The 13,406-nt window shown below is 36.7% G+C and overlaps 1 protein-coding gene across 10 annotated transcripts in view; it reads left to right on the top strand.

Annotated features, from left to right (window-relative positions):
* dve (SATB1_N and homeodomain domain-containing protein dve) overlaps window positions 1-13,406 on the top strand; it is a 455,929-nt gene that overhangs the window by 435,680 nt on the left and 6,843 nt on the right. For 9 of the 10 annotated variants that reach the window (XM_073989021.1, XM_073989022.1, XM_073989024.1 and 6 more), the window contains 3 exons: window positions 4,349-4,558; window positions 4,768-4,997; window positions 13,113-13,406. The exon at window positions 13,113-13,406 is cut by the window's right edge and continues 1,574 nt beyond it. In XM_073989021.1, the coding sequence (XP_073845122.1) occupies window positions 4,349-4,558; window positions 4,768-4,997; window positions 13,113-13,406 (734 nt within the window). Of the gene's footprint in view, window positions 1-4,144; window positions 4,256-4,348; window positions 4,559-4,767; window positions 4,998-13,112 lie in introns of those variants that run through there. The other variant, XM_073989031.1, reaches the window with a different exon arrangement.

The raw sequence follows: 13,406 nt of genomic DNA, 5'->3' as shown, positions 1-13,406 counted from the left end.
AACAGCGAGTTCATGTGTGCCCTCATCATTTATTACCACTCCATAAAGCAATCAATTTAATTTTTTTTTAATTTAATTTGTTTCATGTTTTTTTTTCACAACTTATCTCATTATAATTATCTTAACATAATTTTTTCATAAAATTTTTATGGTATTACAATTGAAATTATCATCTCACTCCCATAAAGTATGAGAAAACAATTCTTCTTTTGATCAATTTTTGAATTAAATTTTTGTCACCACCACTACTCTTGATATTTCATTTAAAAGTCTGTGATTGTGTGCGTTTCTCAGTGTTTAAGTTTAATCCCTGTCATTAACACTGCTTACTCCCTGCCCCTATGTTTTTACATGGCCAAATAAATCAATAACAATACCTACCTCTTTATACATATACACACACATACGCAGATTGTCATAAATTGCATGATTTTTAATTCATACACACAAAATCCTGTAATTTTTATAAAGCTTTTTGTGCATAATAAATAGTATTTTTCAACTGAAATTGATTTAACAGCAAATTCTTTTTTGCCTTCAAAAAAAAAAATAATAATTGTAATGTGATAATGGTCAATGATTTAATTGGGTGTCATATGTTTTTTTCTTAAGATAATAATTTTACACAATATTTTTTGTCAAATGCAATTTTAATTGCAAAAACAAAATAAAATTTAAGAAAGCATGCTTTTGTCATTTTTTTATTAATTTTCTCGTTTAGAGTTAAGCTTGATGATCGAAAATGTTTTGCAATTGAAAAGGAAACCCAAGGACTCGCACCCACACAGTCATCAAATTACGTGACCTGGTTTCGCTGTTAGTTGAGCAGCTCTTCAGACGTATCGACTGTGGGATGGCTTCTCTGTCCTAGAACTTTTGGTTTTTTCAAATGCAAATGTGTTTTTATACATTCACGGATATTTGGCCGTTGAATTGTATTTCTTCATGACAAACGCTTTTGCGCTGCCTTTGAAGTTATGAGTTTGGCTTTGAACGCCGTGACAACATTTTTTTCCATATGTTTTCAAGGACGCGGGTTGAAATCCCAGACGGGCTCAGCCTGTTTTTTATTTTATCTATTTTTTTTTTTTAAATTTTGCCTGTTAGGGCGAAGAACACTTTCATTGATTTTTATTAATTTTCTCGTTTAGAGTTAAGCTTGATGATCGAAAATTGTTTGCAAGTGAAAAAGGATATGTCTTATGAGCTGCTACAAACAGCGAAACCAGGTCACATAATGTTGGTTGTGTTGGTTCAAATCTTCGGCTTTCCTTTTTCACTTAAAAAAAATATTCGATCATTAACCTCGACTCCAATGAGATATTAATTAAAATTCTCATTTTTTGTTTCGAAACATTTTAAGAGCAATTTCAGAGGTTGTGGATAATTTCGAGCAGTTTTAACTTCGCTGAAAAAATGGTCAAACATTTATATGATCTTTAGAAAGTCTTTCATGCATACTATGAACCCTGTTCCTAATGCAAAAAAAAATGTTCAGATTCATGATGATTATACTCTCAATCTTTAGACTAAAGGCCCATGTCCGTCTGTTCATCTATCTGTCTGGCTGGCTGGAGAGCACGATAGCTCTCGAACGGATCAGCCGATTCGGTCCAAAATTTGGCTTTCGTAATATCTTGACCAAACTTAGTTTAAGTTCAAAGATGGGCAATAATTCTAGAAGGCAATAACCAATTTGGTCCATACTTTACACATTGTAATATTTCTACGAGCTATAGATCAAGTTCGAATATGGACTATATAGGTCCACTTCTTCGAATACCTCCCACACAAAATTTCGAAAAAGTATGTTTAACAGCTGCTCTCGAATCGCATTGATTCTTTTCCCAACCACTTGCATTTGCTACGCCCATTATGATGGTACAAGCTTTTTCAGGGGCAAATCCATACTTCCCGAGGGGCGTAAAACCCCTCTATAGAACTACGCGTAGTGGCTGGAGCGCACGATAACTCTCGAACGGATGAATAGATTTGGTCCAAAAATTTACCTTCGTAATATGTTGTACAAACTTAATTTAAGTTCGAAGATGAACCATATCGGTCCACTCCTTCAGGTACCTTCCCCACAAACGTTCAATAATATTCGCTAAAATAGTGCCCACGATAACTCTCGAAGGCAGTTGGTCCATACTTTGCACATCGTAATACTTCTACGAATCTTAGATAAAGTTGGACTATGGACTATATGGTTCAACACCTTAGGGTACCTCCCCCATAAAAGTTCAATATTTTTTTTAAGTGTACTTTAGGGTCTTTTCGAAGATCCTTTGTAAATGTATAGCGATGTTACTCTTTGTGGTTCTGTTTAAATCGATATTATGGTTTTCGTGGGCAAGTCTATTCTTCCTGACTCAGCTCCAAAACCACTAAGTTGTACGGTGACCAATTGAAAAGACGGGAGGGCACGCTATTTATCAAAGATAAATGCCTCCTAAAAAAAGCTCCACTTCCAAAATGGACTATGCCGATGCATTCCGTCGACGTAGGCATGGGGTGGTGGGGGGGGGGGTTGGGCCGAGCTCTTAACCAAATGGTAAATTTTTAGACATATTTGGTATATTGATATCTTCCAATTTTCGGTATTTTGAGAATTTTAACTACAATTTTTTACTTAACTTGCTGTAATTTCTCACTTGATGAAATTGTTCCCATAGGTCCATGTTTTGTCATGGCCCCCATATAAACGTACCTCCCGATTTTCGGTATTTTGAGAATTTTAACTACATTTATTTTTGACAGAACTACCTGTAATTGGTCATTTGAGATTACAGATGTCACAAAACCTCCAAAAATTGTCAATGTAGGTTGCTATTTTGGTATAGGCCCCATATAACGGTACCTCCCGATTTTCGGTATTTTGAGAATTTTAGCTACAAATTTTAACCGAATTAACTGTAATTTGACATCATGAAATATCTCAACGAAACATCGTCAACATAGGTCCATGTTTTCGTATAGGCCCCATATAACCGCACCTCCCGATTTTAGATATTTTGAGAATTTTACCTACAATTTTTTAACGAACTAGCTGTAATTTAACATTTCAGCTTCTTAGTGGTCACAACACATCCCAACCAAAAATGTTCAACATAAGTCCATGTTTTATAGCTTTCATACCTCCCGATATTCGGCATTTTGAGAATTTACAATTTTTAACCGAACTAGCTGTTATTTAACCCTTATGGATCTATCTGGTCACAACACTTCTCCACCAAAAATTGTCAATATAGGGCCATGTTATGGTGTAGCCCCCTATAACCGTAGCTCCCGATTCAGGGTATTTTGAGAATTTTAACAACATTCTTTTGGACAGAACTGCCTGTAATTTGACACTTGAGATTCCCTGTAGTCACAAAACTTCTCCACCAAAAAATTGTCCATGTTTCGGTATAGGCCCCATAAAACGGTACCTCCCAATTTTCGGTATTTTGAGGATTTTAGCTAATTTTTTTGAAAGAACTACCTGTAAAACTTTTCCACCAAAAAAAAAAAAACTTAAGACATGTGCAAAATGGCCTCGGCCCTCTTTTATCCAAAATTTAGCTGAGCAAGAAAGCCAGCCACTTAAGGCCTAGATACAAAAGAAGCCTCGCCTGCTACCTTTGCTTTCATGTACCTTGGCCTTCTAAACCTTAAACAATTTCATGTGAAACTTTCAACGTCTGTACTCGGGCTAAATCTAGGCCAAAATAAAAGATGTATGCCCATATTTACATGAGGCAATTTTCCTCGCGGCAATTGTCAGATTGATGGTGAGAGAGGGCGTTGAGAGGTTAAGGGTTCCCATATACTTCATCTATCTCTCTCTATAAAATTGACAATTGCAGCAATGAAACTCTTGTGCCAGGCACTGAAAATAGCACATGAAAATATTTTAGCTTTTAGGAGAGAGCGGAGGTGAAGGAGCTCACTTTCTCCCATCTTACCCATAAGTCCATATTTACATTAGGCAATTCTCCTTGCGGCAATTGCAAGTTTTATGGTGAGAGAGGGTGTTGATGGGCAAAGGGTTACCATATACCTCACCTCCCTCTCCCTCAAACTGACTATTGCCACAACGAAAATTGCCTAATGTAAATATGTATGTATGGACTAAGCTCAAAACATATTCATGAAAATTTTCATAGTCTGGCACAAGACAAAATTGTCTAATGCAAATAGATTTTATGTCAAAAATATTTGTTGACTTCATTGTCAGAGAAAAAACTGCCACAATTTGTAATGGATTTATCGAGTAAACTTTTTTTCTATTACTTATTATGTTATTTTAAATTTGCAATTTTTATCTACTAATCCCCTTTTCTCTTTGTTCTTCATTTAATTACAGCAAAGTCATTACCATTACACTGTGTCGTGGAATCGGTGCACTCATTGCAGGCATCCCTGACCATAGATCAGCGAAGTCCATGGAAACGAAGGCCAAATGTTGAAACAGATAGTTATGTGATTGTGGCAGCAACGACACCATGGTCGGAAATAGTACAAACAGCATTACAAAGATTGGGCTATTCACAAGAGACGGCAGCAACGGCAAGAGGTGGGTAGAAACAATTTTCAAAACGGAAGTAAGAGGCAGAAACATTTTATGGATTTTTTGTTTTGCAAAACTTCCCCATGAAATGCTTCTATGGCTGAACTCCCACGAAACATTCTTATGCAATTGCCCATTATGGGACTTCAGATATTCGTTTTTATAACCTCCTTTTATTAACCCTTATCTCCCCTTTTCTGCCTCTCACATTTTAGGTTCCTTAATAATAAAAAATTGGAAACCCATACCATTGGAACATATTTCCGATAATCCAGTAGTTCCTGTTTCGGATATCATTGGCGAACTAACGTCTGTGGTAACATTGCGCATTGTTATTTTACGCTGTAAACCATCACCATTTGGTGAAATCAAGGATAAACTTTTAAAACTTTTGGTTTTACAATCACATGCGGTTTTACGTTCAACCGGTTGTCCACTGGATGAGGTAAGTCATATTTTTCACACAAAGACACAAAAACACACACACACAGATACAAAGATAACTTTAAGGATTATAACCCCCCACATGCATACATACAGGAGTCAAGCAACACAGCCAGCCAACCAACACAGTTTTATCCTACTAATTAAAATCTTATAAATTATGCCTTTTGTTTTGCATAGACAAAAATAAAGAATTTTTCTTTTAATAAGGGTGTTGGGTTTTTGAGGATTTTTATTTGTAAAGCAGAAAAAGTTCGTTGCAAAACAATAAACCTCATCCTTAATACAAAGGATTGCTTGTTGGAAATGTAAAAAAGAAGGAGAAGGGGATAAGGGATAAATAATAGCATCTAAACCACCTTTAAGGCCTCGACACATAAGAAGCATGGTATTCTTGCTGAAGTCATATCTGATAAAAGACTAAAAATCATTAAGAAAATATTTTTGAAAAATCCAATATTAAAGACCGGACAGCTGTTCAAATATTTTTAATAAATTTTAGAAACTTAAAAATTTTCCATAACTCGACTTACCAACGTGTGTCATTATATTCCCCTTTGACAAAATACGTGCAGATTTGATGTGCCCATTTCCAATATATAAATCAACTGATATCAAGGCTTAACTGTGATTTTTTGATTCGTCCTCCATATGGATTTTTTTCATGTTTCGCAATCGTTTTACCACAATGCTACAACTAATACCTGTTGACAAAGTTTTAGTGAACAAAAAGCGTTTAAAAACGCCAGAAATCAACAAGCAAGCAATACCTTATATTTTAATCCCTCAGCCATATTTAATCCCTACACTAATAACTCACCACATGATACAAAGATAAAGATAGACAAAACGGCAAACAGACAAACGAACGTTACAAATAGCTGATGATGATAACGATGACAATTGTCGTCTGCACACACATACCATACCAACTCAGCGCAGCATTATGCCAATGTCCAGTATTACGAGTAAACGTTACGTTATTATTGTTGGTGTGAAAGCTAAATTCCCAAATCCATGGCCCGTTAGTGGTAATGAGTGGCTCTAACAAAAACACTATTGTTGTTGTTGGTGGTAATAACACTAACAATGTTGGCCATAATATTAATAATATCAATAACAATAATAATAACAACAACAAGTAAAACAATTGACACCTTAGAATAAAAAACAAAACTAAATAGACGCCATAAAAATCACTACACTAAAGCCATTGAGAACCACAGAGGAGGGCATGCAATTGATTTGTTGTTTTATTTGCTTGCCAACTTTTTGTCGTCAATAAAATTCTCAAGTGTTTGGGATTCTCATAAGTCATAAAAGAAAATAAAACTATTATAGCTATAGGAAGTAACAGAGAACTAAGGAACAGGTTCCTTGAGCAGTAATGGAGAAGAGCGTGCCACTGGGTCATAAAATAAAAGAAAACTAAAAATAAATGTTTAAATTAAACTTAAATAAAATTTTGATTTAGTTATTAAAGGTAAAGAGTTTTTGTTGACATGGTTGTTGTGACAGTGTTTATTATTGTATGTTTGTGTGTTCGTTCTTCTGTTCAATCTCGCTCTGGGTCTATCTCCGGTTCCAGAAAAGTGGCTGTTTCGTTGGGATGTAGCCACAGATCCACAGGAGTTAGATGAGTAGGTTTGACAGGGCAGTTGAATACACGCACAGAAAAAAAATATGATTAATCCAACTATATTCAAAGAGCAAAGTATTATTGTAAAGATATTGTTAGATTCCGCTTGGGGTATTGTGAGTCCAGCAATCGTTTTTGTTAATTACAACAATTGTTTTTGTCATATCCAAAAATAGTTGTTGTCATATCTAACAATAGTTTTTGTCTGCTGGACAATATTATTCTCTTTTCTTCGACAATTTTATTCTCTTCTCTCGGTATTCGATACCGTGGTAAAAAAAACAATTTTGGTGAGTTTTATTTGTATGAGTTCCCCTTATCTTTGTTTTTCTATTTTTTCTTTTTTCTTTTTTTGTGTATGTACACCATAGATGAACAAGATGAGGACTCGCCTTTACGTTTTCCTACGATTCACCATACAAATGCTCTATTCTTGTTCATGATTGATGTACACCATGAAATTCTTGTTTTTATTTGTTTCTTCTTTTTCATTCGTCTTTGTGTTTTGACAGTTGAGTTACACCACAATTTGAGAACTGTTTTTGGTCGTAATTTGGGTTTTCTTTTCATTGTTGTTGTGGTTTTATGGTATTCCTTATGTTGGGATGAGCGCAATGGAGTAGTTTTGTTTCTTCATTCAATTTGTTGTCTTTTTAGTTAGACCCGGCAAAACCATGGCCATGTGTAGTGTTGTACGATCAAATCAAAAAGTAACAAGTTTTCTGGGCTGACAATAGTTTTTGTAAAAATTCTAGATTATGATAGTTCCTACCATAGGTATTGTCAATGATTTTTACAATATTGAAAATTTTCGCAAGTTGTTTTTGATTTGGAGCAAACGATGGTATTTTTGGATTTGCAATGCTTGAATAAAACAAATTAATTGTTGGAACAAAAATATATATTGTCGTTCCAACAAAAGCGAAAAATAGTTTCCTTTGCGTGTAGGTGTAGTGCGGGCCCATGCCGCATGCTGGGCAAATGTTTTCCAGGGTGCGATCGATCTTTGCCTTATAAGAATTTAAGCGACTGCAATATCCCGAGCGTAGTTGAGTCAAAACTACTCTGGTTTGTCATGGCAGTTGACGCTCCTCAGCTGCGATAGATGGGGTATGTACTTTAAGGACTTTATTCGCAATATATTTTCATATGGCCCTATTAACTGCCTCCGTGTGAATGTTGTTTAAACCTGCTTGATATGCCTCTTGACCTAGGGGTTATTTCCTGTATCGGTGGACCTCTTCATCTAGAGCTTGGATATTCTTCCTGATGTCATGCCTACCCACTAGATGGTGAGTGTGATGGCTCTCACGGTAACACTTGATCAACTACTGCAACGAAAGTATCTCATTGTGTTGCTGCACTGGAAGAATTTTCGCCTCCTTATGTAGATTGTCCACTGAAGACATGAGGAGGCTGTTGCTGTTCTCAGGTTGGCATTCTGACAGGTTTGAATATATCCCCAATTCGTATCACATAATCTCGGGGACCAAAATGGGCCGCATAGCTTAACACAGACCGGCCTATCGTGTTATATGTAGTCAATAAGGTTTCATTGTCCGCACCCCAAGTGCTGTGGGCTAGGGACTTGAGGATCATGTTCTTACCTCTCAGTTTGTCACAGAAGGCTGTGACATGCGCGCACGACTTGAACGTAGTCGAATGTGACCCCTAAAATTTTGGGGCAGTTTGTGATCGGAATTCTGCTACCATCGATCATGACACTTAACTCTTTTCCAAACTGCTCAGTCCTAGTGGTGAAAAGAGTGGTCGTAGATTTAGTGGCGGAAATCTGTATATTCCTCGTGGTGAAAAAAAAATTGGAAAGTTAAATAGTAGTTCAGTCTCTCACAAATGTCTCCAGGGAAGCTACCTGACCTCAAGATCTTGCAATCACCCGCATACCTTACGATCTCCATGGAGTCTGGATGGGGCGGAATACAGGAGAGGTAGAGATTAAACAGTTCCGGAGATATCACCCCACCTAGGGGAACTCCCTGTTTCACTCTACTGGGTTTGGACTTCTTGTTCCTGAATTCCACGTACGACCAGCGTCCACACTTATAATTGACTATCAAACGTTTCAAGCTTAGCCGGAGGGTTGTTTGCTCTATGCCCTCAACCAGTATGGAGTGCCTGACAGTATCAACGGCTTTTGCTAAGTCAAGCGCCACCATCACTGTTCTATCACACGGCGGTGTCTATTTGAGTCCTTGACAAATGTGTGTGCAGATGGCGTGCAGCGCTGTGTCGTGCTGTGATGCTTACGGAATCCATGCTGGTAATCGGCAACTGAATATCTATTTCTGTCGCTGTGGAGGACTTAAGCTGAAAACACATCCAACGTTTGATTAAAATTTTGTGTTGGGCATTGAGAAAAAAACAACAACAACGGGGCGACGCCGACACCAAAGTCAAGCGTTGATATGTTTGCCGGCATATATTTAAATGAATTTGAATTTTTCGGCATCATGTGTAAAAACGGCCAAAACGACACAAAACTTTACCCAAACGTTGGATGTGTTTTCAGCTTAAGGCCTCAAAGGTATTTGCTACACTGGCGACAAGAGGGAAATCGGCCTGTACGATTCACTTTTCCTCGCATCCTTTCTGTAGCGGGACCACTTTGTCTATTTTCCAGACTTTGGGCACAATGAGCGTGGCTAGCAACAAGTTGAGAACTTTTGTGAGATTCTCCACTCCCGGCTGATTCCATCAGGGCCCAACGTTTTGGAGGATCTGGCGTTCCTGATGGCATTCCCAACATCATCCATTGTAACCTGTGGTGGTTCATCTCCGGCAGGAAGATATCTGGTGCGACGTAGTACTCTTCTCGTCCAGGGGTGCTCGACAAATTGCCGATTAACATATCTTGGGTACCTCTTCGCGTCAGTCAATGTGACATTATCAAACGTAACTGAGGTTCCAACTTCCCTCCTTCCCGGGTTCGAGAGTGACTTAATGGAGTTCAGTTTAGTTTTGATTTAGTTTGCAATTGTGGCAATAATTGCCCTAGAGATTATAGATAGTGACATACCTATGTCATATGAATGTCCAATATTAGTTGCTTTATTAGGGTGGCACGGTAAGAAACATTTCGCCTATAAGGCGTATAAAAACCATTTCCAAACAAGTCGAACATTTACTTGTCTTTTCGTGAGTACCCACCAAGAGGGCACCTCCCTTCATTTTCAAAACCTAACCTAGCCAACGCAATCGTAACTCCATACCTTTAACTAAGTCGATGTTATTTTTATTTATTTTAATAATTTTGTTTAATTATTATTATTTTTTTTTTCTTTTTTTAAAACGCCTACCTCCAAAATTTTTTCTATTTGGTCAAGATGAAATTTTATGGCATTCAGTTAATGTTCATCCGTGCCACCGGAGGGATCTTTGTTCCCATATTAACTTGGATGGGGCCAAAATGTCATTTTCACGAAAATTCTCTATATCCGCAATTATGGGCCAATTGATGAAAATTGTGAAAATCTAACCGGATTTTGGTATAGCTCCGATAGGACGATTTTAGGTATTTTAGGCCCTATATAGGTATATCGAAATCTGATTCGATTTTCAAAATTTTTTTTGTAGAATTCGTTTTGAACCACAACAATGAACTGGTAAAAAATTTTCATCGAGTGGACCATAAATGCGGATTTTAGAGAATTTTCGTGAAAATACAAATTAGTATGGAAACAAATACCCTAGACAGACGGCAGCTTTAATTTGCATTAACTGCCTTAATTCAAATTAATTCGTGCATTATCCACATTCGTAATGCACAAAAACAAAGTGAATTTAAACTGAATTTAGGTATTTCAATGTGGCAATACTGTAGAAGAGAGCCCATATTCATGTAAGGGAGAGAGCATATTCATGCTCTGAGACCAATGATGAACACGAAGAGAGCATTTGTATGGTGAATCGAGAGTGCTCATCGTGTTCACCTATGCCTGAGACACAATTTACATAGCAAACAACAACAAAACAGTTGTTTACCAGCAATCAGCTGTTTCGTAAATGCAGAAAATGTCGTCTGTCACGGTAAAATTAAATTCAGTTCTTAATGCCAATTAACGCTGCCGTCTGTCTAGGGTAAAAGATCCCTCTGGTGGCACGGGTTATTGTTAACCGATCGTCATAAAATAATATATATGGTTTTTGGATCAAGTGGGAAAAATTACGTCGTTTTTTGGGCCGCCCTATCGTGGCTGCTACAGCTGTTATGCTTTGCACACAAGCCCATATAAGTTTTACCCCATGTAGGGTACATTTGTACTATAATGTGACCCACAATGCAATTCATTTCAGTGCCAACAGAAAAAACTGCATTCTCAACAACAGTCATAAATATAGATAAGACCTATAGTGTTAACAAAAAAAAAACAAAAAAACAGTTGATGAGGATTTGAACTGTGATTTAATAAAATAGATATAGAGATTAACGATTTCATTTTATGACTGGCGGTGTTGTGATTTAGTTGTCTTTTTTTATTTTTGCTTTTCAATTTGTAAACACTTTTCGGGAGATAAGAATGTTATCAAAACCTGGCATATATTACACACAGACGGATACATAGAAATCAACTATGAAGAGCTGAAATATCACTTTAAACCCCCTCACAATCGCGTTACAACACAATGACATGTTATACAAAAAATATTACAAAAATTACTTAAAGACTCGGGTGGGGGATTTCTAAGGGAATTGCCGACCGAAGTGATTAGGTTGACTAAGTGAATGAGTGATATGTGCAATCACACTTCTACAACTTTTGATTTATAGTTATTGTAAATTTATTTAGCTTTCGAATGATTAAATTAATTTTTAAGAAAGCAAATAAATCAATGTTAATATTTATATATATTTTTTAATAACAAAAAACAAAATAAATATATTTGCAAATAATGATGATAATTTTGTGAGTATTCACTGGCTCATCGTATGGGTCACCTTATTCAGTTTGTATATTTATATTTGGGGGATTTTTTTCGTTAACTGGTCACAGACACACATTAATTTTTAGTTAGTATTTTTGATTTACTATCGTTTGGTATTTAAGAATTATCAGTTTTAAGGCGTCATATGAAAACTATGACGTCAGAAAGAAAGGTCTACACATCAATGAAATATCGAAAGTTTCCCCCATTTTTGTTTTAAATTCATAGAATTATCAATTGTAATTATATTTAATTTAAGACAAAAATCGGTCATTACCAAAAGCAAAAAAATTATAAAATGTTTGGATGACGTAGATTACGAATAAGATTAAAGGTAAAACACCAAAAATTTTATTAATTATGAAACTTTATAGAGAATCTCTTCATATATGAAAATCTACAAAATTAACTCGTAGTGGGTATGCTATAGGGTCTGAAGCCTTCTAAGGGCTTCTAAATAAATAATCTTTAAAGCTCTTCTATAGGTTCGATATCAATTTGAAAATTCTTCTTATAAAAATTCCATAAATTATTTACGAACTAAGAAATGAGGCATTTATTGATGCTATACACTGTGCGCCATCTATATCTGAAAATAATAATACGACTTGTATCAAAAGTCCATATTCATTGCATACTTTTAGGGGGAATATATTAATTAAAACAAGTAAAAAAGACTTTTTAAACCCTCTGCTATAAAATATTCTGGACTAATAATTCGTTTTGTTACGAAAGTACGTGCTTATGTCCTTAATTTCTGGTGGGAGAAGATTTTTTGAACCCAGGGAAACCCAAATGCCAAATTAAAGCCAAGACCTTTAACCGCAGTTAAACAAAAATTTGGAACATGGTACCCTAAGGAAAGGACCGAAAGGTTCCACTTTTGAACATAAACTAAGTTTGGACCAAATCGGTTGCTCCGTTTATGAGATATTGCGCTTACCATTTAAGGCAATATTTTCGAACTTTTGGGGGGGAAGTATCGGAAGAATAGGACCTATAAGCACCATCTTCGAATTGTATATAATATTCGAAGAAATATTACGATATGTAAAGTGTGGACCAACGCAGTATTCGGTTCGGTTGCTGGCCGATAGGGTTTTTTAACCTTTCGAGTCATTTTCTCAAGAAGTATGGATTTGCCACTCAAAAAACGCATACCATCGTCATATGGGCCTTGAGTGCAACCTGTTGCCAGAGGGGAGTTCCTAAACTGAACTTTTCCGAAATTTTAAGTAGGAGGTACCCAAAGGGGTGGACGGATATGTCCCATCTTAGAACTTGATTTAAGTTTGCGCAAAAAATTACGACTGTAAAATTTTGGACCGAAGTGGTTTATCCGTTAGATAGTTATCGTGCGCTGCATCCACTACACATGGTGCCACTCTAGAGTGGAGAGTATAGATATTGGACCTTGTTGGAGAACCAAACAAATACGGACTGTCCCACCTATACTTACATTTTTACGCCACACCTGCAACCACCCTAATTAGCATTATTGTTTCATATTTTTTCTCATTCCTCTTTTTACAGGTCACCCTTTCACAAATATGTCGCAGTTCATATCAAAATCCTTTTGCATTTCCTGGCGGTGATATACCAGAAGAATTGCGTCGCAAATTTGATCAGTGGTGGTCAAATCAATTGTCACCCCAAGCATCGATGACACCAAAACTATTACCCTTTATGGGTGCCCCGCCGGCGGGTGTAAACAATGAAATGGAACATAATATGGGCACTGCAGCGCTGGCCGCAGCAGCTGCTGCCGCCGCTGCGGCACAAGCTGGTCTTCATGCCGCCGCCGCCTCAACGGTGGGTAGTAATGTA

Source organism: Musca autumnalis, unplaced genomic scaffold (assembly GCF_047663935.1).
Source record: "Musca autumnalis isolate F117 unplaced genomic scaffold, ASM4766393v1 scaffold_5, whole genome shotgun sequence".
NCBI lineage: Eukaryota > Metazoa > Arthropoda > Insecta > Diptera > Muscidae > Musca > Musca autumnalis.
Note: the sequence above shows the minus strand (reverse complement) of the source record. Positions and strands in the feature narration are given on the sequence as shown.